This window comes from Rissa tridactyla, chromosome 2 (genome assembly GCF_028500815.1).
Source record: "Rissa tridactyla isolate bRisTri1 chromosome 2, bRisTri1.patW.cur.20221130, whole genome shotgun sequence".
Classification (NCBI taxonomy): domain Eukaryota; kingdom Metazoa; phylum Chordata; class Aves; order Charadriiformes; family Laridae; genus Rissa; species Rissa tridactyla.
The window spans coordinates 12588808-12616748 of NC_071467.1; the positions used below are offsets into that span (position 1 = coordinate 12588808).

Here is a 27941-nt window from a genome sequence, read left to right on the forward strand (position 1 = left end):
TCATGTCCGACTCAGCCTCCTGAGGATGGCAGGGCTTGGAGTGTGTGTGTGTGTGTGTGTGTGTCACTTTTGGGGTTCCCGCAAGCCCAGCGCGGTGGCAAAACCCCTCCAAAAGCCTCCCCTTGGAAGCACAAAAGATAGAGGCAGGGAGCAAAGTTAAGCTTTTTCAGGCTTTTTTGGGGTTTTGTTTTGTTTTGTTTTGTTTTGTTTTTTTTAATGCTAAGGATGAGCGTTTCTTCTCGCAAAGGCAGCCCCGGGAATGGCAGCTGGGAAAACGCTGCCAGAAATTTCAGAATGCCGCCGCAGCGCTTTCGAGACAGCATCGCCCGGTGCGATGCGTAAAAAAACAAAAAAGTGAAGCCGGGCTAATTGCAGAGAGAAAGCGAGCCCGGCACCCTTCCCAAGAGTTTCTCCTTTCTACGTTACCCGCAGCTTCTCCCCAGCCCCAATTCTTGCTTTTCAGCAATGGCTGATTAACCGTCATCCATCCCAAGGTTTGCATCATGAAGCTGTTGCGTTTTTACCACCGTTCGCGTGGACTTAGTGTGCACCATGAGAAATACTTTGCACTGGGTGTTTTCCCGTGTTAAAACTTGCTGCTCTCCGAAAAAGGAACAGCGCCGAGAGCAGCTGAAGGGACCCGTGAGGAGCAGAGAGTTGAGCTCAGCAGCCACCACCAGCTGCAGAAAGTGTGGGCTTAAGCGAAGAGTAAATAGATTTGCAGCCAGCACTGTTAGTAAACGAAAGAAAAATGAGAGAAAACCAGACAACAGATCATCCCTGGGAAAAAAAAAAAAAAATAAAAATCCCAGACAGCTGTAGTTTTGACAAGAGCGCTTCAGAAGGAAACTCTCCAGCTTTTCTGTTTACATATATGCAAATTTTCTGTAATTCAGTGCTGAGGCTTCCCTAATAACGCAGGGAGCCTGCGTTTCGTTATTCCGTAGGGTCGGTTTCTATCCCACCCCCGTTTCCCCAGCCCTGGTCCGTGTAAGCACCGGAGAGGGGGTGGGACGGGCCCCCCCAGCGGTGGCGCCCGCGGTGCCACGCGTGCAGGTATTGCTCAGATTCCTGCCAGATAACTGCCCGCAAACCCCCGCGTGCCTTCGGCTCCTTCCAGTGTATTTTAAGAAACACATGAAACTCTTGTGCGGGATGACTCATAGCATAGCAGTCCCATTAATGCATTTAAACATAAAATGCATATGCCATAAAGGGATATCCCACGGCCTGCATTTTCCTTTTCCTTTTTTTTTTTTTTTTTTCTTTTCCCAGAAATACAATTCCCTTAATGCCTGCAGATTGTTTCTGAGCGATTCACCGCAGCTCTGAAAGCACGCTATGTTATTGCATTCCTCTCATAGGTAAAACACGCGGGAGTATCCCTCAGACTTTTGTTTTACTTTTCCCTTCCTGGAAGTTTTATGACTGGAATGCCGCTGCCAGCTGAACGTGGACGAATTCCGCACGTGTGGGCTGCTTCCTATCTCTGAGATAGCGCAAGGTGGGGGGGGTGGCCCCAAAATCCCCAAGTGATTTCTGGGGACAGGGGAAGGGTGCAGACATATCATCAAATTAGTAATGGACCCACCTAAGCGTACTCATGGGCATCGCTGGTGTATAACGGCTCTGAGAGCCCCTGAAGCTCTCCCAGGCTGAGAGTGCACCTGGGGTAAGTACGGCCCATTGGCCCTCACCCTCCCGAAGATCCCCCTCTCCCACCTCACCGTCCCCGCTGAGGAGTAGGGCCCTACTGAAGATCCTTTTGCGCACATTGTTGGAAGCCGCATCCTCCACCTTCCTGGCTTCCCACCCATTTAAAGCCTCTTCGAGTCCGCAGCTGGTCACCTCACGCTGGCCCCATGCCACCAGGACCAGCACAGGTGCTTGGGTCAGGCTACTGGCAGCCAAACGGGGGATGGCACCCACTGGTCCTTAAGAAGGGCAAGAAGCCCCCTCTTGTCACCCTGTACCCCCCCAAAACCCATCTGGTGTGTGAGAGGAGAGCAGAGCACAGAGGTACACGCAGCATTGTACCCCCCAGCGCTGCCACGGGCTCCTGGGGTCTGGGCAGCCTCTTCTCACAGGGGTTCCCCAGATTTCCCGCTCTGTGGGGGTGTCCCTGCTAACGAGCACAGAAACTGGGCGTGCAGTCCCCAAAGACCAGGACAAAGGTAACGCCATGGCAGTTCATCCCAGAAGTGCTGGCGGGCGCCCTCTCCCCACTGACTGTATAGACCAAACTTCAGTTGTCTACGTGTGGCTGAGACGAACCCAAGCTTAAACCTCCCAGGTGTCAGGTCTTCACAAAACGTGGGCATTTCTTCACAGCAGGAAACCTTCATTGCTTCTTTAAAATGCCTGGCATGCTTTCAGGTACTGAAAGCATTCATGTCATGAATAAACATATAGTAGCAATTATTAACCAAAAAATTAATAATGCTCGCTACCTTAGCCTACCTGACTACCTTCTCAGTCTTCCGGTTTGGGTATGGATCACGAAAAAAGGTCCACATCCAGACTCCTCTCCATCCCCACCAGATTCATTCCAACACGCAGAGCAGACAAGGGTTTCCCACTTCGGGTTTTCTCTTTTTTTCTGATTTTGACTGATCCCCAAAATGCAAAAAAAAAAAAAAGCCGGGGGGGGGGATACCAAGGATGGCGTCTGATGCACAGCATGGTGCTTCTCAGGGGCACCTGAAGGTCCTCCTTACCCATCTTCACCAGTGCTCGCGTGCAAGCTTGTTTGGTTACGAAGCAGTGCAGAAACAGGAGGAATTCAAGGAAGAGGTTTGTGAAGAACAGAAGAAGTGTTGCAGCATTTCAGCGCTGGAAGATTTTTGCAGAATATGGGGCTCCCGCACTTGCTATGGCGGTCTCTTGTTCGTTGTAGGTCACACCACAGGCTTTTAAGCATCCGGCCATATCTCCTGCATTAGTCTCCTCCTGAAATCAAAAGCCATTGGGGGTTTTCTTTCTTTTCCCTGAAAAAGCCTTCATCATTCCATCTCCCTCTCCCCCCAAAAAAGCTTTTTTTGGGGCTATCTGCTTAGCATTCAGGAGATAAATACTGGTGTGGCAATTCCCAGCTGTGCCTGAGGTGAATTTGAGTCTGAACGGCTTAATAGCCTTCCAAATGAGCCAAGGCAGTGTTACACATCCCCGATGGATAAATCATTGTGCAGCACAGATCAGTGCAGAATTACATTTATAGACCTAGCTTCAGGATAAAACATTGGCTCTGTGGATGAGTCTCGCTATCCAAGTGTCGGAAAAACGAACCGCTGTGAGCCAGCAGACTGCAAGGAACCAAACACCCGGCCTTGGATGCTCCAACAGGGGCCCGGAACCAGTGAGGTGGGGCAGGGATGGCCTTTGGGAGCACGGATCAGCGGTCGTTGTGCTTGGCAAAGGACAACGGTGTGCAACAGGCACCTTCCAAACGCTAAGGAAGTCTGAGGAGCTCCCAGTCCTCAGACTGGGAATATCCCAAAGGATATTACAAAACCATGCCAAAAAGTAGATCCTGCATTAGAAAAGGCTGGTATAAGAAAGCAGGACAGCTTGCTGTCTCCTCTCTTCTCGGAGTCCCGGCTGGGGCTGGAGCAGAGGTGAGATCCTGTGGGATGTGTATCACAGATCTGGCACGTCCCAGCAGAGAGAAGGGTCTTGCCCAGCACAGATTTGCCAGAGCTGTGGCAAGCTGAATGTCGCTCCTCATGTATTTTTTTTTCGCTTTTTTTCAAACAGACAAAAGCAGCACTATTGCATCTGCTAGATGAAGATCTCAGAATCCAGAATTTCTGGTGGTCAGGCATCGACATTCCCTTTTTCTGGCACGTTATTTTATTTAAGGGGATTTTTGCCGGGCGGTATTCAAGCATCTCCCTGTCTCGCCCTCAGCCAGTGCCTGCGCTCACCTGATCAGCTGCTTTTCCTTAGATGCTCACAAAATTATCTCCGCTGCTCCAGTTCTCTGACCCTTTATCTTTGTAACTAGAGCAGCCGGAGGCAATGAGAATTGTGTAACCATCTCCCCACTTCCCAAGTGCTTGGGACAGGTCTGGTAGGTTGGATAGTATGTCTCATGGGATACCCAGAGTAAATCTCTATTAGATTAGGCCACTTATAAATAAACTGGCTGCTTTCTATGGGAAGAAATTAAAAAGTCATTATTTTAGTTATCGGGCGAGAGAGGCGTGACACACACATGCGTGGGCTAATATCAAAATATCAGGGAAATGATGAAAAATAAACATCTTTATTTTACAAGTTATCTCAAGCCAGGTAATGAAACTTAAACTTCTGCTAGATTGAAAGCTGGCAATTTTAAACCAGCAGGTCGCCCATAACCTGCTAGTGTACCGAATCACCCTGCACAGACAGGGCTCAAAGAGTAGTTGTGTGGCCAGGCAATAAAAGAACTTAAAAGTACGTTTTTTTGATGGCAGGAATGGCATCTGTGATAAACCCACAACCATCCTTAGACACTGTGGAACTCCGCGGCAGATTGACTGTTAAGATATAAAACACATGACGAGCACATAGCGACATCAAAAGAAGTGCGATGTAATGGTGTTCAGATGTCTCCCCTCAAGCCCGCACAGAAGCTGTTCTGAGGGTTTCTGTTGCCGGGATCTCTAAATAATTCCCTTATGATAAGCCAGTTGTTATCAAACCCAAGGAGTCTCATGAGGAGCACCTCCTGACTTTGTTCCTTTGCGGACTGAAGAGCATGAAGGCTTCTTCTGTTGCTTGAAAGACGTGTGAAGGTTCAGGTTTTAAACCTCAAATCCTGTTTTTACTTCAGAAGTTGATTGCACAAGCGGACAGTGAATGAGCGTCTCTCCATTTCCCTTGCGGTCAGAGAAGATCCTATTCATACTGAGTTTACAAGCAAACACTTCCTTTGGTAAGCTTCCCATGCAATTCAATTCATGTGCGTGCTTTCAAGCTCTGTCTTCGGGTCTGGACTAACATCAGAATGAGCGAGTGGGGCAGGCTCTCCTCTCAGCCCACCGCAGCATTTTCTGCGGCATTTTGAAATGACGAAACACGTCGTGTTTTCTGTACATTGCTGCAGTCCTCGTAAATCGCTGAGATTACTCATGCATCGAGTGGCTGAGCACATGCATGGATATCTACTGGACGATGCACACGCATCCCAGAATTGCACTTGCTTAACAATCGATCTAATGTTGTTACTTCTTATAGCTACTGGCTGACGGCCAAGAATCCACTGGCACCCACACACAGGATTCTTCTCTGAGCATTGCAGTGATCACGTCGTGTGTTTGAAATAGTGTGTATTAGCAGTAAGGACTTTATAACCAGAAAATATATCACTATTTATGGAAGACTTGGAATCTGCAGTCAGGGCTAGTCTGTACTCGTAGTGAAGAGCCATCAGCTTCAGGCTTTGGCTGTAGCAAGAGAAAGGAAGACCCGTCCTTGGGATATTCTAACATTTTCCACTCCTTTCCTAGGTGCATCTTCTTCACCGTACAACAGAGCACTATCCATTATGGAAGTGTTCAGTTAATGGACCTCACGGTACCTCAGGATCAATACACGGAGATTTTTAGGGAAGGTGGAGATTAACATTCACTTGAAATGGCAGTGGAAGTTAATCCGGTTGCACAGTGAACTTTAAGCTGGTTTTGGCCACAATACTAGAGCTATTCAGGAGAAAAACGTCATGAGGTACTTGTGACCACAGGTAAGGTAAGAACCTTTGTCATCAGCCACTCATGAGGAAACATGAGTGTGTCCAAGAGGACATTGTCTAAAATAAGGCAGCGTGTTGCCCTTGGCCATTGAGTCATCGGTATCACTTCCTGCAGCCCCTGCTTTTGCTCCGGGTATTTCTCAAGGGAGCACTGACTTAGCCTAGTCTTTTTGATTCTTCTGGAATGAATAAGATCACAGCTCCGGAGCAGTAATGATAAATATGTCCTTGATTCAGAGGAATGCGCGCTCCTTTTAGCACGAGCGTGCTAAATCTTCCATGAGATGCCTGCCCGATTAGGTTTTATCTTTACACGTCATGGCTCCACTGATTTGAAAACTTCAGAGTCTCTAGTTGTAAAATGGAGAGTTCTGCTTCGCGGGGAGAATCTGTTCAAGTGAGAGCTGCGTTAATGGCTCCTGCCTCGGGCTACCTCTGAAAGCTGTCGCACAGAGATCTCTCTTGCCTTTTCTTTATTTTAATGTTTGATTAGACGTTTCTTTAATCACTCAAAATACTACGTGGGACTTCTGTTCTCTGGCAGAGACGGATTCCCACCAGGTTTCAGCAACAGACCCTTATCAGCTACATCGAGGTTTGCTGCATTGGTACAAAAGCACACCTTATGGAAAGAAAAAAAAAAATACAGCTCACCTCTGAGTCTCTTTCCTTAAATATTGTTGCAAAATTTCTGACGTCAAACAATGAGACACAAATTACCCTGTGAACTGTTAACATATGCCTGTTGCCTGTTTACATATGATATCTTATAGCCAAAACAGATTAAGCTTTGAAGGTTTAACTGCTGTTGAGTTTCCACTTCTGTGAATCATACAGATCAGCTTATTCATCACAGACACTTACTTTTATTCTTTAACTCTTTCAAGCTGCTTCTATCCAGAGGGGAGTTTATGGGGGACATGGGAACAGGGAGGTCACAACTGTGTAACAAACCCCAAATTTGCAAATGATAACGCAAATTGCTGCCCCTAACTACAGCCACCCCAATGGATCAGTAGTGGTTTATCACTTCCACCAGGTCCCTTGACAGGCACAGCAGCCTTCCCCCACTGCCAAGGCTACTCTGCCCTTCCACCCAGTAAAGTGCCAGCTGCAATTCCTGCTGGTGACCAAGCCTGTGATATTTCAATTTCAGAAGGAAGATTACCTGCGAGAACCAACAACAAGAGAGAACCAGCCATGAAAAATCGACAGGATGGCTCAAATTCCAGGTTCAGAGAAAAAGAAAAAAAATGCACTTATCATACTAGGATTCCTCGGATGTTATTATATAGTTTAAATTCAGAAATGCCAAACATTCTCGGGAGAACTTCACGGATTTCAGTAAATGCGGGCAGTTTTCTCTAGCAGTTGAATCCATGTGGTGCATCACCGACTTTGATGGGACTCAAGTACTCTCGTCAGCAATCCTGACCTAAGTGCACGAGTATTGGTCTTGTTCTGCATAATACAGCTGTGGCCGTACTTGAAAAGACGTACCTCTGATGATAAAAGAAAGAAACCTACCTCTATTTAAGTGCACGTGCCTCTCCACCTCATCTGTGATTGTCACTAAAGCTAAGCAGGTACGTGCTGCCAAAAATCAGTCCATTTTTTTCAGCTGAAGGCTGCGAAGGATTTGAGAGTTAAGGCTGCACCTGCGCTTGCTGCTCAGGCTCTCTGAGCCCCCCCGTGCCGCCTGGCTCGGGCCAGCAAAGGAGGGAAGGAAGATCGTGTATTTTGAGGCAGGAAGGTGAACATTCAAAAATACCTTTCCACTTAGCCTAGCAATAAGTGAGCGCTTGACTATTTGTTCTCTTCTCGTGGAAAAGCGTTGCTTCGGATCTGTTTGGTTTTGTTTTGTTTCTTCCCTCCCAGCTGCATCATCCTGAGCAGGGAATTCACATTATTACCTGTGGATTACCTAACACAGAGACGGATCGAGTGCAGCTGCCACCGGGGCCACCAGCACTGCCGCGGGTCAAGCCTCCGTAACGCACGACAACAAGGTGTAACCAAGACAGCAATCTCCCGTACAGCATTACTCACTGGAACACGAGGGTAATGACCGTATCAGGAACTGCAGCTATCGAAGGCCATACTGGTACAAACACCACACGTAGCAAACCAAACCTGCTGCCACCAGTTCGCGGGGAGGAATTAATCTGGGTCTAATTCAGTATTTGTAATGTTACGTGTTATTGGAAGGCACGTGCAAGCGTCCAGCCACCTGCACGAAGTGAATCTGAGGTGTGACGCTGCGGCCGTGTAAAATGTGTGTACAACTTTGCATCTGAAACCTGGGCAGACCGATTTCCACTAGGGACTGAATTAGATCCATGAGGATGAGGTTAATCCACCTCTGTCAGAAGCTGCAGAGATTGTTTAACTGTTCCAAGTTTCTAAGTGTTCTGCTTATAAATGGTGCTGGAGTAAATTTAACCACCAACTTAAAGATGAAACAAAAAGCTCTGAACGGTTTAGGACATTCTCTCCCTCCCCCCTCTTTTTTTTCTTTTTGACAAATCCTATAGTTAACATCCTCCCTTGTGCTGTTTAACTGAAAATGGGTGACCCATCTCAAAAACTATAGGTTTGAGGCCTGAGCTGTCTTAAAAGGGACCTGATTTTTACACATAAAAATACAGACAAGTACATACCGCTCAGCCGCCCCCAGTCTCTTTCAGCTCTTCCAGCTAGGCTTCCACAGACGGAAGCACTCACCATCACTACTCAGTTTTGAAAAGATGGACCTTTGGGGTTAGACCACATTATGAAAATTACCCAGCTAATTCCCATGAAGTGTTTTGAACACAGAAGCTCAGTGCAAATAATAAGGGTTCAGTTTCCTTTTCCAGCTATGAAATCAGCTTGCAGATTAATATTCTTCAATTGCAAAATAACAATTTCAGTTTGAAGTGGTTTGCACTCTTAAATGCAATTGGGGTTAATAATGGTCTCCGGAAGGAAAGCTGTTAGCAAACAGTAACGCAGAGTGAAAAGCTTAGCGTTCAGGTACCTTAGCTCCATTTTACACAAAACGACAGATTGCAAATTGAGGAAAGTGACCTAGGAAAATACCATCTAACCCGCTAAGGGTCCCAAAGCTCAAAGAAACCTGTATTTTCTGCTTCACACATGCCACGAGATAATTGCCATCTGACCACCAAGGCAGCTCCTTTTACCTATGGCTATTTCTAATTCATATATGTAGTGCCTTATCTGCTAGATGTGTTCAGGTCAATTTAGGCAATAAATACGGAGTGTCACAGAGTTTAAGTCTTCTTTTGGATCTGTGCCCAAATGCATAGATATCTGAAGCTTGTACAAAATGAGATTGTTTTTCAGTTCAAGCCATATGGTTAAAACGTATTTGTATTATCTACAAATTAGTTATTGGAAAAAAAATTGTAAATAACTGTAGTCTCCTAACCTACAGTATTAAGGTAGAGCCCTCTGGGACTTCCAAACACAAAAAACCTGAAATAAAAGCTTCTGAATCTCAAAAGAAAAGCCTAAGTTAGGGCAGAGCGTTCAATAATTGTGAGAACGAGGCCAAGATCCTCAGAGGTGAGCGGTAATTTTGTGTGTCCGCACACAAGGTACAGATATGCAGCCCTTCCTGCAAATTAAGCTCTATTGAAGTTTCCCGAGGTTCGTGTTAAAACACGGATGTGCTCCCAAGCAGGTATATGACCTGGGTAAATCCTTGGCCGGAGTGCCCTACTCCGAGTACTCCCAGCAGTTAAGGAGACAGGAACAGAACTATCTGCAATACTGAGCAAAGCACTCGCTCTTACATGCCAGCAGAATCTGCATCTCTAATATGCGGAAAAAATTAGCACACTGACAAGGAAGGGTAAATGCTGCAAAACATGTTTTATTTATCGAATGCAAGCTTTTAGAATTTCAGGAAGGTTAAAAAAAACAAGTTAAACTGGAATTCCTCATATTGGGCAGTTTAAAAAATGCTTTCAGTTACAGCTGAGACCTTCAACTTTGCCTATAAATGAAACACTTTAAATAACAATCAGTTACACAACCTACTTACAATCAGCAGCTTATCTCACAAGACCTCTAACAACAAATTTTCTTTGTGGCAGCAGCGTGTCCAGCTGACTTCTCCAGTGTTGACCAGCTTTGTTTATTCTGACTGTCAATCGCTCTTTTAAGTGCTTCATCTGGCACAAGATCTGATTCTTTTACATCAGCATGGCTACAGCCAATTTTAGGGCATCTGTTAAAAAGAAACGAGAGACTCCATTAAATCGGAAGAATTGTATTTGTCAGATATAGGCTTTTACATAACATCTGCTGGTTTATTGTATTTATCTGGGATTCACTCTCTCTGTCAGTGCCTCGCTACCTCTTTCCTCTTCACCAGCTCTCTGTGGGGAAAAATAAATCCATTTATCTAAACTGGTGGGAATCAACAGCTGAAGGAAGGCAGGAACACAGCGAGAGACGGAGCCTCTCACCTGTAGATCACTCTCTCGCTTCACATACACAAGCTGCCTCTATCAGTAACGATACCAGCATCACGTGGACATTTTCCTGTGTTGCTTTCTCTCTTTGCAGTCCTCTCCAAACTGCAGGTAACTACCTTGTTAATCTGCATCGGAGAAATATAATCGTCACTGATATAAAAATACGGAAATTAATTTCTAGGGAAACAGATAAAAGAGAATGAGGCTTGCAAAGGCTGGCTGGTGAATCAGTGAACTAGCCGGTTGGTGTAAAAATTTACCTGGCCTTTTATGAACTGAGAAAGCACCGAAAGGAGAGATGGGGTCAAATTAGCAGCCTCTAAATGATAATCAAATACAAAATGCCTTACAACTACTTGAAACAGCCAGATAAAGACAGCAGGGTGAAAGATATTCCAGGACCAAAGGTCATTTTCCTTTGGCAGTGGCCCAGATGTGCACAGATGGTACCTCTAGTCAGAAATAACACTTTTCCTGAAGTTTTCCTCTATTAGAAATAACTTTTGTCTGAGGCGCTGAACTTATTTACACTCAGCACTCATAGCTTTTTCTCCAGATTTGTTCACAGCTTACTGTGTTTGTCATGGATAAGTCACTTAATTGCTCTGTGCCTCAGTTTTCCCATTTATCACCTTATTAGAGCAATAGCTTGGCAGATTAATGAATAACAAGTGCTCAGAAAGCTTCTCACGTTTCCTGTAAGCATAAAGCATTAGTAGGTCCTTCCAGGCAGTGGAAAATAGTGAGCGAACCAGGACATGTAAGAGTTGCCTAAAGGAGCGTACGGTGAGTCTATCAGCGCAAAGCGGGTGGCTGTGCGTGTGTCAGCCGAGGAGCTGACTCTGAGCCAGCGCACTGCCCGGCGTGACAGCGGGATCCCGGGGATCCGAACTGGAAAGTGCGTGTGAGGAAACAGCTGCTTCCACAAGTCCAGAGCGAGCAACAGCTTTGATTTCACAGGCAGGATAGAGTTGAGCCCCCCAACCACAACTCTGCTCTCTCAGAATACCTGCTTCCACCTGAATATTGACAGCAGGAGCGCGGTCATAGAATCATGGAATCATGGAATTGTTTGGGTTGGAAGGGACCTTAAAGATCACCTAGTTCCAACCCCCTGCCATGGACAGGGACACCTCCCACTAGACCAGGCTGCTCAAAGCCCCATCCAGCCTGGCCTTGAACACTTCCAGGGATGGGGCATCCACAGCTTCTCTGGGCAACCTGTTCCAGTGTCTCACCACCCTCACAGTAAAGAATTTCCTCCTATATCTAATCTAAATCTCCCCTCTTTCAGTTTTAAACTGTCCCCCTCATTGTATCACCCCACTCCCTGATAAAGAGTCCCTCCCCATCCTTCCTGTAGGCCCCCTTCAGGTACTGGAAGGCCGCTATAAGGTCTCCCTGGAGCCTTCTCTTCTCCAGGCTGAACAACCCCAACTCTCTCAGCCTGTCCTAATAGGAGAGGTGCTCCAGCCCTCTGATCATCTTTGTGGCCTCCTCTGGACCCGCTCCAACAGGTCCATGTCCTTCCTGTGCTGAGGACTCCAGAGCTGGACGCAGAACTGCAGGTGGGGTCTCACCAGAGTGGAGTAGAATCAACCAGGACCACCACCAGAACATGTGTTCTCAAATGGGGAACTTGTTGCATCAACTGGCCCGTCTTCCCACCGCAGCAGACTACGGTTTTTCAAAACTGTCTGCATTTTCATGAGAAAGGTTAAAATGACAGCAGGTCAGTGAGACTGGGCAGAGAAAACCAAGCAGTGTTTCTTAACTTAGTTACAGAGAAGCCACGTTATTGCTGTGCTTGTGCTTTTCTCGCATGCTGGAATAACTGCTGTAAAAATGGTGAGGTAGCAAGCTAAAAACTCAAAATTAAGAACTTCCAGGGTTCAGACTGCACACATATCTTCAGTTTGGGTATAGGGTATTTTTTAAAGCTAAATGTTGTACAGTTTACATGATTATTTTTTTTACTCTATATTTTCTTTAAGTCTTTAATTTCTTAAAAGGTAAAATAAAAATTCAGCCATGCGCACCTATTAGATTTTCACCAGTGCTGACACTTTTGATTCACCACAACAGCCCCTGCTACCATGGCATTTTCATGATGGATTTAACAACACAGAGAATTATTTAGATACGAACATCCTAAATTCAGTTCCATATCGCAGAAGGTATTTTTGTCACGGTTTGGGGCTGTTGAGCACATGCTTCCTAGCCTGTCCCTATCCTCAAGAACGCTCACGTTCTTCTCTCCAACTTGTGAGCTAGTTCCCAACTGCCACTCATTTTTCATTCAAATTTCTGTCCACCTATATTGCTGGTTTTGTCGTTATTCCCCCTATATTGCACCCAGTCCACTTTTTCTCCCTAGACCTCATAACACAGGCAAGGTACTTCTGTCTCGTCCTTCGGGCTGTCTTGACACTAAGGTAGTGGCTGGGCACCCCAGCTGATGCTTGATTTCACAGCGGTGCTTTGCTGTAGCCAGGAAAGAGTGTGGAATAAAAAGTCCCACTCCACCTTTGTATCCCCACGGCGGAGTACGTAGAGTCTAACAGAAACTGAAGAGCAAGGGAGGGAGGAAGTAAGCTGCCTGTGGAATTATCTCTGGGGAAATCAGGTTGCTGGTCTCCGACAGACCTTCCTGACCACATGCAAACTGCACATTTATTAAAAAATCCACAACTGGTAAGTTTCCATGGGGTCATCATCCACAAAGCATGAGGCTCTAGCACATATGGTGTAAAAACAAATGTGAAATTAATGATGAAAGGATACATCCTTTAAACTTGCTCTAAAAAGTGATTGAGCTCCTTTTCTTCTCTCTTTTTTTTTTTTTTTTGTTTAAAATCAAAACCATTTGAAACTTACCGGGGAGAATTTAATGTTTGAATTTTCAAGTGTTACATCTTTTCATTCAAGAAAATATGTCCTGTGCAGAAAGTGGCAGGCTGCTTTGATGATATAAAGTAAGAATTATTTAATTGCATCCTCGTAGGAACTGCACGATCCTGTCTGATCATTCTTAAAGCTCTGTCTGATCATTCTTAAACCCCGTACTACCTAAAAAGTTGTGTTTTAATATTTTTCACTTTAACACTCATTTATGTGTTTTAATCTTTCTCAGTTGTACTGGAATATAACTGCAAAAGAGGGTGCAAAGAGGAGATGTTTATTTTTTTTCATTAACTTCGGGGCTTGCTAAATGAGCAGCGGGAACAAAATGAGCGACTAAATTTCAGGAAGCTGAAGTTTCTCTTTGTTGATCATGGCTACACAAAATCTCTTTGCTTCTGTCGCGCAGGTACTGTGAGTAGCTGTAACTTCCCCACACGCTTCCTGAATGTTTCCTTACACATTGTTTTCATTAAAAAGAAAAGCTCCTTCACGTGTCCAGTACTAATGAGGAGACTGTGACTTGGGCAGACACTGAAGTATTACTTCCTGCAGCCTTGCCAATCCAAATACATTTCCTAGAACAAGTGGAGTAAAATTCCACTTACACAGCAAAGCAAATAGCTTTTCCACACGTTCTTGTTAGCTTACCGGACTTTTTTCTTTTGCTGCTTTCGAGTCTGGATGATTTTTAGAATGGCGTCTTCTTCGTAAGTATGTCCACAGACTTTGTTTCGAACCGGCCTCTTCATTTCCATCTGTAATCAATAAGGTTTGATATAAAGGAACTGATAATGCCCATGAAAATGCTTCTTATGAGGTTTTATGTAAAACAGCAGGAAGCGCGTTTGCCGTTCATACATGGCGTCCCACTCCAATCACGGGGTCAGGTCCTGCGTGGTAAACTGCATTCCTACTTATGTGGGGGTTTTTCCTCAGCAATGTTGCTCTTCTCTGACAATGCTTGCCATTTATACTGCCTGATTTTTAACAAGTATTGCAGGTTTGTAGTAAACAATCCAGCGAAGAATATGAAATAACTATTTCCCAATCGATTATAGCAGCAGTGATAACATACCTGTGTAATGGGACAAATAAAGTTCATCTGACTCTGAGTCACAGCTATATCTTCATCGATTTGTTCAATGGCCTCATTATCATTATCTGATTGATGACAAACTACAAAAGGAAACAAGAAAATTTTCATTTAATATTTAATATAGATAGCAAATACCTAAAACAAGCAAATAAAATCCAGCATTTGCCAAGTGTTATCTCGCAGTGATATCTAAGATGCCACAATACACTTCCTACCACTCCCTGAACAAGATACTGCAAAAAATACTGTACTATAGTCGCTGTTAGAAAATGTGGATTTTTAAGTGGTGACCGCTTGTGTGTGTATGTGTGTGTGTGGCTCTTTATAGCCAATGCTGGAAAGGAGGGCTGGGAAGGAAAGCAAGCTGGCCTGAATATAGGCAAAGCCTTTGGTATTCTCTGTCCAAGTTCACCAAAAAACAGTAACACGCAGGTGAGTCCCCAAAATCTAACAAAGGATGAGGTGGCACTTTGCAGATTTGGCAGTCCTATCCTCAAGATCAGTTTGTGCTTGAATGTCATAAATGGGCTTGCTATATAGCCTGTACACACAGTATATACTTTGAAAGGAATTTGTACTATTTATCATGATGCGTAATTTGTAAAGTGATGCCATTGTATTTTAACAAGACTGTAATTAGTGAAAAACAAAAGCCAAGACAGTGTTACTTGAGATGGACAACAGAAACGTTATTGAAGTAACATTAAGAAGGAGGGGCAGAGTGAAATACTGAAATCTCGCAGAAAACACCCAATGACCCAATGCCAGGGAAGGAGGAGCAGACAAACAAGAAGAAATCCACCTTGAGCTAGAGAAGATGCAGGTCCCCACCTTTACCAGAAGAAGAAGGCAAGGTGTAAGCAACCCTGCTCACCCAGGGGCACGCCAGCCCAGGGTTCCATGCAGTCAAAAGCTGAGACACAGGAGCCACTAAGGAGGACATATATTGCTAAGTATAACCTTAATAAATCTATACATGTTATTTTATCTTTACCTAACTTTGCTGTTATTGTGAATCTAGGCTTTTAGTTGAATGCATTTGTTTATCTTTAAAACTCATCTGGCAAGAATAGCAAATTTGACACCTGCCATAACTTCCCATTCCTTTGGGGTAGTTCTGCAATGTTTTTGCAGTGGTGCCCTGGGGCGCAGTCCTCGAGGTGTCCCATGCTGAACAGAACATTTTTCTCTCTAGCTGCACAAGCCAGTTTGCAATGTAGTAACATGGGGTTTGGAGAAGATGAAATCCTTCAGTGGCCTGTGTGGGCTTTGACTGCCAAGGGGGCAGTGAGAAACACAAGTGAACACGGAGGGTTTGGAGTTACTTCATGATTTGCCTTCTACAAAGTCTCAGCCGTGGTTCCCTTTGCTGCTATTGCACGCTATCAGCTGATCTTCGCATCTTTGCATCCCTGGTAGTCAGTCTTCCACATCTGTTAAGGACCAGTGTTTCCTAACTCAGGGTCAGTCCTGCATGCCTGTATAATGCCATCACCTTCCGGGTGATAACACCAGAGATGGCTCTGGGAGCAATCACAGTCTCTCACACCCAGTCTAGACCGAGCATGCTGCCATGTGAGCCGGCGCATCTCTGGCTGAGGTACTCTTGGCATCGGTATTGCAGCCATCGCTCCACCGCAGCACCTCTCAGTATGCTGGTTTTATTTGCATATTTTTCCCTCCTCCTTAACAGAGCTTGCCCTTCTCCCCATTCCAATATACCAAGAGTTTTCCAAGCGTTTGGGAATGTTTCTGACCCAGATACTCCTGTAAATACTTAGGAAATACTCAGGGTATCAACACATCAAGGGTATTTCTGTTTCTACTACTAAGACCTCACTCAATCAATAGGGTGTGGATACAGAGGGAAAAGGAGCTCAAATGTCAATGTCAATAATAATTTTAAGGCTTTCATCTCCAAGAACATTAACATACATTTATCAGATCCTTACCTCCCTAACAAAAGTAAACACTTGCAAATCAGAAGGAAAAAGTGGGCACAATTTAACTGTAAATAAATTGCAATGGTATAGAGATCAGAAAAAGACTTGCATCAGTTACTAGTTTTCAGAAAAGAAAACCTGTCACATATTATTCTTACATTGCTCATATATAAGGTTTATTCTCTCATAAACACATAGTATTTTGGAGAAAATACAACTTGGGGGGCGACAAATGTGGGGTTTTTTAAATGAAGCTTTTAAAATACAAATCAATGGGTGAAACCCCACGGAGACAGCAACGCCAAACAACATTGCAAATACTGGCAGGTGCCAGCTTCTGCATGGGCTGCTTTATTTAAGTACCTACTGATTTTTTTTTCCTATAGATTCAGAATTTCCTTATCTTCACGTATCTGCAAATTTTGACATACTGCAGCTCTAATCTTTCCCGCTGAAAACATCTGGAAACTCACATTTTTCTATGTTGTTTCTACTCGTGAACTCGGCACATAGTTCCAGTGTACCAGCGCACCACGTCGGTCAATGAAGTCAGAACACAGCAGTACTAGCAAGATCTAGGACAGGTGATCGTTTACAAAGGATATACTTTTTGTATCAATATGTAGATGCCAAGGGAGGTGGGCAAAGTCTTAAAATGTGGGGCTTGTGCCTTTGATTTTGCTTTTAAAGCTCATCACTCCAAGTCAGGCACGTAAGCGGCCTCTTCTGGAAGAGCGCTCACCTCTTGGAGCACCTTCTGACTTTGCTAAGGAGTCACCGCTTCACTCTTCACTTCTGGGGGTGCTCCCTCAGGTACCCACACCAGAATTTAGGGGACCATGTTGAAGCATCCAAGTTTGAAAATACGAGCTCAAGCTTGGGTTCTGGTGCTTGAGTCTCCCCTGAGGGCTGAGGGCCTCTAAATTACGTGAACTAAATGCCAGGCTGGGTTTACCTCTTTCTTGTACTGGCTTTGGAGGTGATTTAGATGCCTCATGTTTAATGGCTGAAATTCCACGAGCGGAGACCCACTCCTTGTAGGTGGGACATATTCATCTCCCTGGATTCAAATCGTCGTCTTGCTGCAACCTTATCTTAAACGCTTCAGGTTGCACTTCATTTGCAACGATTTTGTATACGGTCTACCAGACTGGGGCCCTGGTTTCAAGAGGTTATCACAGGACAAATGAATAATTATTTAAACTATTTCCTTTTCATAGGCAGCTAATATTTTTAATAATAAATATGCAAGACGGGGATGATGCAAGTGATACCTCAAACATGTCAATAGCAAATTAGCATAAATCAGATAAACCACCCACAGATTTGTTGTTATTGCGTGATGTTCTAGATTACAGGAGGAGAGAGGAAAATAACTTTTTTAAATTACAGTAAATTTTCCAGAGACAAAATTATGCAAGATACACATATGTCCCGAACTGGTCAGTCAGCTGCTCTGAACTGTAAATCTACACCTGTAAACTCATATTGGAACACGTTTTTATTAAGGGCAAAGGGATTTTTTACCAAATGAAATGTACGAAAGTTTGGAGGATACAACTTGCCAGTCTGACTATTCTACAGAAAGAAGAAATAAAAACACCGGGTCATACATATTTCAGCTAAGTCAGGTTACATTTTTGTAAAATTGAGTTTTCCTTGCGAATTAAAACCAGATGCAGAAAACACTAAGTTATTGTTCCTGAAATTCAGATGTTGCCTTAAGTAACAGAAGTACATGCATCTATTTTGGTAGTCTGAGAGATTACATTTTAAGAGCATTAAGAGTTTCTATTTTTCCATTCCAGCCAATTGAAACCTGTTATGAGTATTAGGAGCACATTTTCTATCTGGCTATCTCAGCAACGATGTTTACAGCTAATTAGTGCCCACTGTTGTAATAAAACTGCATTCTCATAAAGGTATCTATTTTTGGTAACACATCATAATGAATTTTGCAACTGCCAACTGTTTTTTACTTATTCAATTTTAATTAAAAGCTGGTAGCACTTTATATCTCTATCACTTTCATCTCTTGATAAAAATGTGACTAATATGCTTCAGCTCAGTTTTTACCTACTCTGCAGAGAGAGACTGAGAACTTTTAAGCCAACTTTTAAAAATAAGAAAACCATAGTGCGGAGACATTAACTGCTATATTGTGAGTTGTATTAAGCATGGCTAGTATACATACTAAAAAAGCACTAGAAGGATCCTCTCCGTTGTCACTTGTGTGACAGACAGACTCCTGTCTGCTCACTGCTTCCAGTGCCAACAACCTCCTCTACACAATTCCTGTTCCTCTAAGGCGGCAAAGTTTGCCTTAACCTGGCCTTGAGTGAATACGTGTTGCAACGTAAACTTAATGGATTTCTTTCCTCTCTCTGCCTCCTCACCTGCCATCAGTCAAAGGCTAATCCCGGAAATCAAAGGGTAATGTTAAGCATGGAGGATTGAGTCTTTGTAAGCCTGAGCCACCAGACAGACAAGGTCTTGGCTCCCAAGAGGGTCTATTGTACTGCTGACTCTTTAGAAATAACAGCAACTCAGCCAGGCTGGGAAAAATCCTATCCCGGAGAGCTCCAAGAAAAACATGACTGTTATGAGGGCAAGTCAAATGCCAAGTGTTCCTGCCAGCAGGACACAGAAAATAACAAAAGGTGGGGGAGGTGAAGGACACCATCACATCCAAGAGCTGCATTCTAAGAGTCAGAGGGAGCCGGGGGCACTGCTAACACGGGCTGAGGAAGGTCCAAGGAGAAGTCTAAAGGAGGGAATGAGCCCAAACGCTGCTTTCCATGAAACACACCGCTGAGACCACCATGGGCAATGCTTAAAAGTGGGTCAGCAGGCCCATTAGTGCTCCAAATTTGGGTTAGACTTCAGATACAGAGAAGCAGATCAGAACAAGCGTCCAGTGTTTCTGCCACGGGGATGGATCCCCAGAAAATGCTGTAGGAAGAGTGAAAGAAGAGGAGAAGCACAGAGTAATACCTTCCTGGCAAACTTTCCCAGTCTCTAGCAATTTGTGGCCAAGGACTTCCTGAGTCAGAAGTAATATCTTTGTACTTAATAAGCCCCAGAGTTTTCCTCCAATGAATTTGTCTAAACTTGGAGATGGGAATTTGGGCCTGGACTTTTCAGCTTGATTAGAGACAGTTATCTTTGCTAGAAAGGTTAGCAACAGTTTAATTTTCCTTGAAACTTACCGCAGAGGCTGCAGGTCACAGTTTAATTTGATTTTTAAGGGGGAAAATAAGGTGTGCAAGCTACAGCTGCAGTCAAACAGTTCAAAGGCTTGCTGCTTTTGCCAGAGGCATGCGATAGTTTAATTTGCCAACCAAGCCAAACCAGGCTTTGCATTAAAGTACATTACAATTTGATTACTTGCTGGTGTTGCAATGCACAAGTTGATCTAAGGAAGGTGGCCTCTAACACGTTGCTCCAGATTGCAATTGCAAATTTACTCGCTCCTGCCCAGGCCAAGCAATTTGCTGGTAATTTACTGACAAGTCCCTCGTATGTGCCCTGTTTTGCACATACTTGTGTAAGAAGCACATAGACGTGCATCGGGTCAATCCAAAATAAAATGACAATCCTGTAAGTATAAGGCATTCTGATTTTCCGTGAGTATGAAAGACAGATGAACAAATTAGCAAATTGTTAGTTCCTTTACATAGTAAGAGTGGGGAAGGAAAGGACGGTATCCTGCATGAAGCAACGATCCTCTAAAAACTCCTTAATGCCATCAAATGCCATATTTTACTGCATTTTGTCCCCCTAAGCTACAGGCCTTTTAAAATACACTGTTCCGAATGGAAACACTGTTCCCGTTTTATCTTTTCATGACCGGGTAGAGCTGGTTGATGCCAGTTTTCCAGAATGACCTTAAAATGAAAAGAGACTATGATTTGATGGAAATGTTATGGGCCACTCATTACAGAAATGCAAGTGAAGGAGACGGAAAGACACTTGAAGCTAGATACAATTTGCTGTTTAATGTATTAATAAATAAAACGTGACTAGAAATCCCACCTAGAAAAAAAAAAGAAAACAAGCTCCAGAGGTGCCCCGTCAAACCTTCGACTCATTCACTATTGAAAGGAAAAGTAAGACATGGTCTTTGCCTTTAGATTTGGGAAATTCAGACGGTTGTGCAGTGGGAGCTGTGTCCCTAGAAATGTGAACAGAAAGGATATCTTTTGATTATAAACCACGCAACTCAAACGGTTTGGTAGGCAAAGACACAGAGGCAGCTTTCTTGCTCCTTCTGTTATTGCAAACAAACATGAGAAATCCACACTTCAAAGTTCGTGGACGACATTTCAAACATGAGCTTCCTCGCCATTGTGGTCTGGACTTTGTCTGAAGAAGCTCCTGGGGGAGATGAAGCGTACCTAAAAAGATGTCATGAAGGTTCATCGGTAAGCTCAGAGGAGCCACTATTTCTGGAAAATCTAAGGCGGCCGTATTCTTCCATCTTAACTATCATCACCCACAATGGCGTGTAAACTTAATAAGCAAGTTAAACACCAAAGGCTTGCTGAAAATAAACCCAACTGATAAACAGACTATTTAAATGACCAGGAAACTCTAGGTCTACATGAAAGAGTGCCAGGCACGTGACAATAGAGCAAAAGTGTTAGAGATGCCACAGTACGAGCAAAGCAAGACAAAAAATGGAATATCGTATGAGAAAAAATATACCAGACACAAGCTACTAAATTGCAAATATATGTAAAGAACATTTTTATTACTTGGGTTTTCTCCTGCTCTTCAGAAGAAAAAAGACTGAACAATCACTGCTTCGCAGAGCATACTGTATAAAGGCAATTTCCATGCTTAGAGAGCATCATTTCATATATCAGAGATTAGAAGAATATCACACACATTTGAAAAATGAAGACATTCTCTCCAGACACATGAAAGAAAAAGTTGCAAAAGATGCAACCAGAAAAAAAAAAAAAAAAAAAAGGCCTACCATTTCATTAGAAGATGAACCACTTTCCATTACTAATGTTGTGGTCAGAATCTGGAATGTCACTGATGCAATGCTAACCATCAAATGACATGAGCATGTAGGGCTTGCCTACACAGGGAAGCTGTTGCAAAATAAGTGAGGGTGTGAGTGTAGAATGCATTTGCTCCTTGGCATTAACTCACTGTGTGGACGCTCTTATTCTGCACCAGGAGTGCCTTTTGGCTGTTTAGCCTAATCCACTTCCACAGTGGACTTGAGAAGGGCACTGTTAATGCTGGGCAGGAGTAGTGAGAGGACAGCTGTCGGTATTGACAGCAGTTTGGAGCCACGTCCACTCATGCATGAGTCCTTAGCAGTCCTTGGATGGTCTGTTCCGTAAATTTAATTCACATTTTCTCAGAACAATCCATGCCAAGTATTCTCTACATATTAGCTCACAAGCAGAAACCATGCCTATGACATCTCCGAACAAGAAGTAATACCATGTATCTTGTAACCTATACGGCTGGGGGTCGCTTTGCCCACTTCAGTATGTCATTTGTGCATTCTTGTAGTCATTCACTTCTGAAAAGCTGGACTGGTGACAGGTTTTCAGGTGGGGACGGAAGTGTTCAGGGTAACAGAGGGACAGAAAACAAAAAGAACAGTGATTGGGCAAGCCGACCAGGTAGCGTGGCTTCCTAGCAGCCCATCCAACAGGCTGCTATGGAACCAGGGAGCAGAAAAGCCCCTAGCTAGCCCAAATGATCACACCCCTGGAAGATTATCGTTCTGATTATCATTTCCATCTGTCTCTTCACGTTCTTCTCACAAAGCTTTTTAACAAAGACTTCGACTGCATTTCTTTCCTAAACAGCTCAGTTGAAAAACAGCTTTAAAAAGTCACCAAAATGACATCCCCAGCCCTGGTGCCAGGAGAGTGGTGAATACAGACACAAAGTTTGCCACGTGTTGGGGCACAGGTAGGAATATTTATGAGGTATACAGTGAGAGGGCATGAAGCTATAATCCCTCAACATTAATCTGTTGATTTCTTGTGATTGGCGAGGATGGCACCGACTCAGCAGCTGCCTGAAACCGCAGAGAGAGCAGAGGGAAGAGCCACCTCTCGCCTTCGGGAATCGGCAGGTTTGCAGCGCAGGAAACCAGCCCCACCGCCCCCTTCACCCAAAGGAAGCTGGAGAGACAGATCTGCCTCTCTCCAGCAGGAAAACAGAGGTACTATATCGCTCTTGAACAGAGACATGAGTACAAAGAAGAAAAAGTGAAACTGAAATGGCGGGGACAAAATATTCTTTTCTCCACCCCCTAAAATCCAATGTTGAAACGCTTTAAATAAACTTTTAGGCAAGATATTTTATTTCACAATTAATATTAATGAAGAGAGCAACATTTGCAATTCTGTTCTTAGTGATGCATTTCAACCCTTCAGAGCACTTTCTAAAACTCTTAACTACTTAAAAAATGAATTTCCTTCATTTAGAAATAGATAACATCAAGTGATTATAATTCAGTGTGCAGCGAAGCACTATATATATCCACATAACTTATTGGAGTAATATTATTAAGATGTATAAAGAGAGAAGTTGTGTTCATTTCACAAGCTTTTTCTATCAAAATTAATTTCTTCTGTATTTTACATATAAACTTTACAACTTCCGAATTCTGCAGCTCTGCACTGCCTGAAATACCTCTGCTGGCCTGGCCTCTGGGATGGGGAAGACGACCCAGCTGTCTGCACGTCACGGTCATTGCTCCAGCACCATCTCGGAGCCAGTCCCTGCTGCGGGCACTGGCTGGTACCCACTCGGGGCTGCATCTCCCGTTCTGCTCCTGCCTCTGGTCACCAGCCCACGGCCCCAGCAACCTCCTCAGAAGAGGAATTTTCCTAAAGCAATGAATCATTTGTGGAAGTAATAACACCCGATTCCTTCTTCTCGTGAACACAAAGCACTATAAAAAAGCCCAGTTTTACTCCTGTGACTGTTTCACTGGTGGAAAACTGAAGCACAGGGCAGGAACACATCCCAAGCCACCAGCACATCTGGTGTGCAAGACCGTTGTCTTTCCCATTAGACCACACTGCCTCCCCCCTGAGTAACTAAGGCTACGATCAGTTTCCAAATACATTCTTAGTGAATGCATCAGTTCCATGCTAAAAGCAAAAAATACAACATAGAAACCAATATCTTCTAGTAATTGCACAATATCTGGTTGTTTATTTTGAGAAAACTAGCACTTGCGCTGAAGAACACACAGTCATCTTCTGGTAAGCCATATTCATAAAATAATGCTTCTTTGCTAAACTGCAGTCATATTCATAAAATAATGCTTCTTTGCTAAATTACACGAGAAAAGGAAAAACAAATGTCAACGTTTAATATCATATCAAAACAAGTTAAGAAATAAAACTCACAGTTTGGGGTTTTTTTAAAGAGGAACTTACAGATCTGCCATTGCTCAATCATAAAACTGCAAGGTTTTCATTTAGGTTAAGGCAGAGTGACACATTGCGTGTGCGTGTACTAAGACATTCTGCATAAACTATGCTGCGCACACTGAGCAGATCTTCACTATAATAATCCTCGGTAAACTGTTCCCTCAAAGAAATAAAAAATGTTGTTAATCCCAATTTATACAGCATCCTCCGAAACAATGTCACGGGGCGCTTGTGCAGCTAAACATAACGCTAGCATCAGTTCGGAACAGCTGAACAGTTATTTTTCTCAACCTGTCCTGTGATGTACGATTAGGCTCCTTGAATGGCAGTTGGTAGGAAAAATCTAACGCTAAAGCCCTGAGCTATAAATACTCACGGATTATAACTGCGGCAGCCTAGTAGCTTCTGATGGTAATTAGTAGTTAATTTTAAATTGGATCGATATTTATTTTAAATCCCTTTCTGCAGATTCTCATTTGCCAGGAGTATAACCGGCAGAGTGCACCTTCACTAATGCTACATGCATCAGAAAATCATTACCATTCTATAGGTGTCATTTCTATAGCAGCGCATGCATTTCAGACTTCACCTTGACATTTTTGCACTGTGCAGATAACGGACAGTCTGGAAATGACGGTGCTTTCTGGCAAATGCGCTGGGAAGACCATGAGGGGCTTAACTAAGGTCAAGCACGAGGCAAAGAAGACTTTTAAACCCTCAAGGTCTCTCTGCGTCCACACTTTCCTCTCCAGAACAGGTTTAATAGGGCAGTGAAGTGGGACGGAGAAAGGACTCGAACACCCTCGGGACAGATGCACACAGCAGCAGAAACAGGAACGGCGCAGGAGGGCAAGCAGAGCAAGGGAAACTCATGTTGAATTGATGGGACAGCAGTTTTTGCGGTGTCACTTGTGCTTCATAATGCGGATAACCAGCACGTAGCTAAATCACATGGCATTCTGCACAGCCTTCATCTTTCTAGCAAAGCAGTTAACGTTACGCTCGCTGTTTCGGTCTTATAGCTATTACCAGGATGGAGTTACATTATAGTTGTCCTCTTAAGAACTATTAACTGCCCTTGCACTCTTCGGCTGGCACATCAGCTCTTGCAGAAACACATACCATCCCTACATGTAGGCTGAGAAAGATCAAGATTTTATATCTCAAAATAAACAGCTTAATGTAAGCGAAACATCCAAACTGCACGAATGAAGTAAGGAAAACACAACTGAATACAACAGAGCACACTACAGAATCACCATTTCCAGACAATGGCGATGAGGCACAGACTGTTTTTGTCAATGTTGATATAAAAAGGGAGACCATAAGAAAGATAGAGAGAGACGTTTTACTAGGGCCTGTGGTGACAGGGCAAGGGGAAATGGTTTTAAACTGAAACAGGGTAGGTTTAGATTGGGTGTGAGGACGACGTTCTTCACTGCGCGGGTGGTGAGACACTGGAACAGGGAAGCTGTGGATGCCCCATGCCTGGAAGGGTTGGATGGGGCTTCGAGCAACCTGGTCTAGAGCAAGATGTCCCTGCCCATGGCAGGGGGGTTGGACTAGATGTCCCTACAGGTCCCTTGAACCCAACCGTTCTATAATATTTCCCTGATTCCAAGCTTTTATTTGCAGATACCAGCATTGGTTTGCAGCTCTCTGGGATCATGATATGTCATGCATGTCAACACTAGAACATGTTACACAATTTAGGAAATTATTAGATTAAGAAGCTGAAAAGCACTTTTAGTAAAGACCATAAAGGGACTATATCCTTAAAAAAACGGCAACAATAGAAAATGCTAGTCACAGACAAATGACACTGTTAAGCTCTGCCCGTGACAAAACACACTCAGCCTTAACTAAAATACTTCAGTGACCATATGCTTCTAGAGGCGTCCTGCAAGTTTCTTCACTGCAAAGCTGATGTACAGCGTCCCATTTCATAGAAAGGAAAACATACAGAGTATCAAAAGGGTTCTTCAGAGGGCACATACTTGAATAATAAATAATTCTAGCCAGAGAGTAGAGGGGAATCTGGAAAACAGCAGCGAGTTGCATGCAGATTTTGTAAACATAGGAAATGATCGCTTCAGAACTTTCAGCTGCTTCAGGTGCCATCCGCCCATGTATGACAAACCGAACAGGGAAGAGTCACCGTGTTAGTGACACCCACAGGTATGTGGAAAGGGCAGTCATTGAGCAGTAAGCAGAGTTCCTTGGGAAGTGACAGTCTTTGCAATCACGCATTCCTGGGTTACTACATTTGGCCTCTGGCTTGTACAGCACAGAGCTTGAAACCAGGAGCTCGATTATCACTGACAATGCTGATCTGGAATTTCAGGAATGGGTTGTAGTGGGTCCCGGGGAGCAAACAGCATTTACGAAGGGAAGAAGCACTCTATACCTTTGCCAACAGAGAATGTTATGCTGCTCCGAGATGTTGCAAGAGCATGCAAGCAGTGTGGGAAAAGTGCAAACAGAGCTGGCGCGGTGGCAACTACAAACGGCATCATGTTATTTACCATGGGGGGCAGGAAAATGTATGGAATTCCACACCACTCAGTGCCTGAAAATATTCTTCAGCAAATTATTAAACAATTCAGCTGTAAGCAGCTAAAGGGTAACATGGGAGTTAGAGACAGTCAATATGTTTCTTGCCAGATCAAACCATGCCAAACCGATCTATCCTGCTTCCCTGATAGATTAACTGTCCCTACTGGACAAGAGAACTCAGCTAACATACATATGCTGATTTTAAATACAGCTTTTGATGTGCTCCAGATGACGTTCTCCCAAGCAAACTAAAGGAATTAGTAGAGATCTTCACCCGGATCCGGGAAACAACACAATAACTAAGCTTCCTTCTGATTACAGTTTCTTTTTTTCTAAAACAGATCACTGGTGTAACAATCATTACAGCGATGCCGAAAAACCGTAACAGAGTTCAAACAAGACTGTACAAGACTCTATACACATTCATGAAAAGACAGTTTCTGGCATTGCAGAGCTACAGTCTAAGCAATCAGGAGAGACAAGGAAAATATCTTACCAGCACTGTCAGAGATGGGAAACTGAGGCAGAAAAAGATTAAGAGCCTGATTCTCAAATGAGCTCAGCATATTTGTTGCTGAGCTTGCTTGAAATTCTCGCCATAATCAACATCATGGAAATCACTAGATGTTGAGCTCCTTTGAAAATCAAACTTCAATATGAAAATTTGGCCCAGAGGTCTTGTGAAAATCTACATCAAGAGGCTCACCCAAGGTCACCCAGGAAGTCGGTGGCAGGGCTGGGAACTGAACTCACATCTTCTGACTCCCACTCTGGTGCATAACTAATGTCACTCTGCGTTCTGTTTTAATTAGCTTTTGGGAGATCGCAAACCAGAGAACACTTTTGAAATGAAAGAAAAGAAAACCCTCGCAAGTGCATTCAGTTTTCCTTTCAGAAGTATCTGCACAATGGGCTACCAGTGACTCACAAGCAGTAGGGATTTCTAACTCCTTTAACCGGCTTCTCTTTTCCTTTGAGAAGATAAATGGTTTGTTGTTTACTTCTCATATATAAAGGGATTCATTGGAGAACTGTTCATTTTTTCTCTAATGATATTTTTTTCAGCTTGCACTATGCCTCTGACCCATACAAATATTTTTCCAGTGACAAATGAGGATAGAAAAAGGAAGCCTGCAGAGTGCAAAGGCTCCCAAGGATTAGTAGACAACCTCTGGGGCAAGGAGTGGAGACTTATGCTATTGCTTATTATTACTACATTTTTCCCTAGGTAGAGAGAGTTGTTTGAAGTGGTTTCCTTGCTAATGCAGTGGCAGAGCAAACTATTTACTTTGCATGTATATGTGGTTGCTTCAGTACCTCTCTTGCTGTTCCTGTGGAACACCTAAGATGCACTGGTTTCAGCAGTCCACAAGTTCTTTCTGGAACATCCAAATTCTTCATATTTTCCCTGGCTTTGGTGGCATCCATAGGTCTCTAAGCATCTTCCCTGACAAGTTGTTGTCAGAGAACTACTCCAGCCAGCTCAAGAACAACAGAATATAGAAAATTATAATAAAGTTGGAGTCTGTAGCAGCTTCTTTCAGCCCAACGCACTCTGCTAAAACCTAGATGTGGCATTATTTTGTCAAAGACAGAATAATAGGCTAGTATTTCTCTTCATATTTTTGCCATCAAAAGCTTTAGCCTCCTTTCCTGTAAAAGACTATGCAGGTTGGTATGTTGGAAGAGCTCTTCAAAAGGAGGAGCAGGTCATTTCCTCAGCTCTCTGACCCCGATACGTTGCCTGTGATGACAGGAGACTTCTGAATTCACTTTATTGTATGCTGGGAATCTCACTGATAA

General features: G+C 43.7%; 1 protein-coding gene and 1 long non-coding RNA gene across 7 annotated transcripts in view; one reads left to right on the forward strand and one right to left on the reverse strand.

The window, feature by feature from the left end:
* Positions 1–152: 152 nt before the first annotated feature.
* Positions 153–9470, forward strand: LOC128906305 (uncharacterized). 4 transcript variants are annotated; one of them, XR_008465122.1, is made up of 4 exons: positions 153–4572; positions 4814–4915; positions 5490–7317; positions 7610–9470. It is a non-coding gene; the product is annotated as an uncharacterized LOC128906305 (long non-coding RNA). The 4 variants fall into 4 exon arrangements; XR_008465120.1 differs by having other exon boundaries at positions 5490–5722; positions 6888–9470; XR_008465121.1 differs by having other exon boundaries at positions 5490–5706; positions 6888–9470.
* Positions 9471–9591: 121 nt separating this feature from the next.
* Positions 9592–27941, reverse strand: part of NSMCE2 (NSE2 (MMS21) homolog, SMC5-SMC6 complex SUMO ligase) — a 132737-nt gene continuing 114387 nt past the window's right edge. For all 3 annotated transcript variants that reach the window (XM_054193384.1, XM_054193383.1, XM_054193385.1), the window contains 3 exons: positions 14198–14298; positions 13771–13877; positions 9592–9968 (listed from right to left, as the gene is read on the reverse strand). In XM_054193384.1, the coding sequence (XP_054049359.1) occupies positions 9809–9968; positions 13771–13877; positions 14198–14298 (368 nt within the window). In that variant the 3' untranslated portion in view covers positions 9592–9808. The remainder of the gene's footprint in view (positions 9969–13770; positions 13878–14197; positions 14299–27941) is intronic.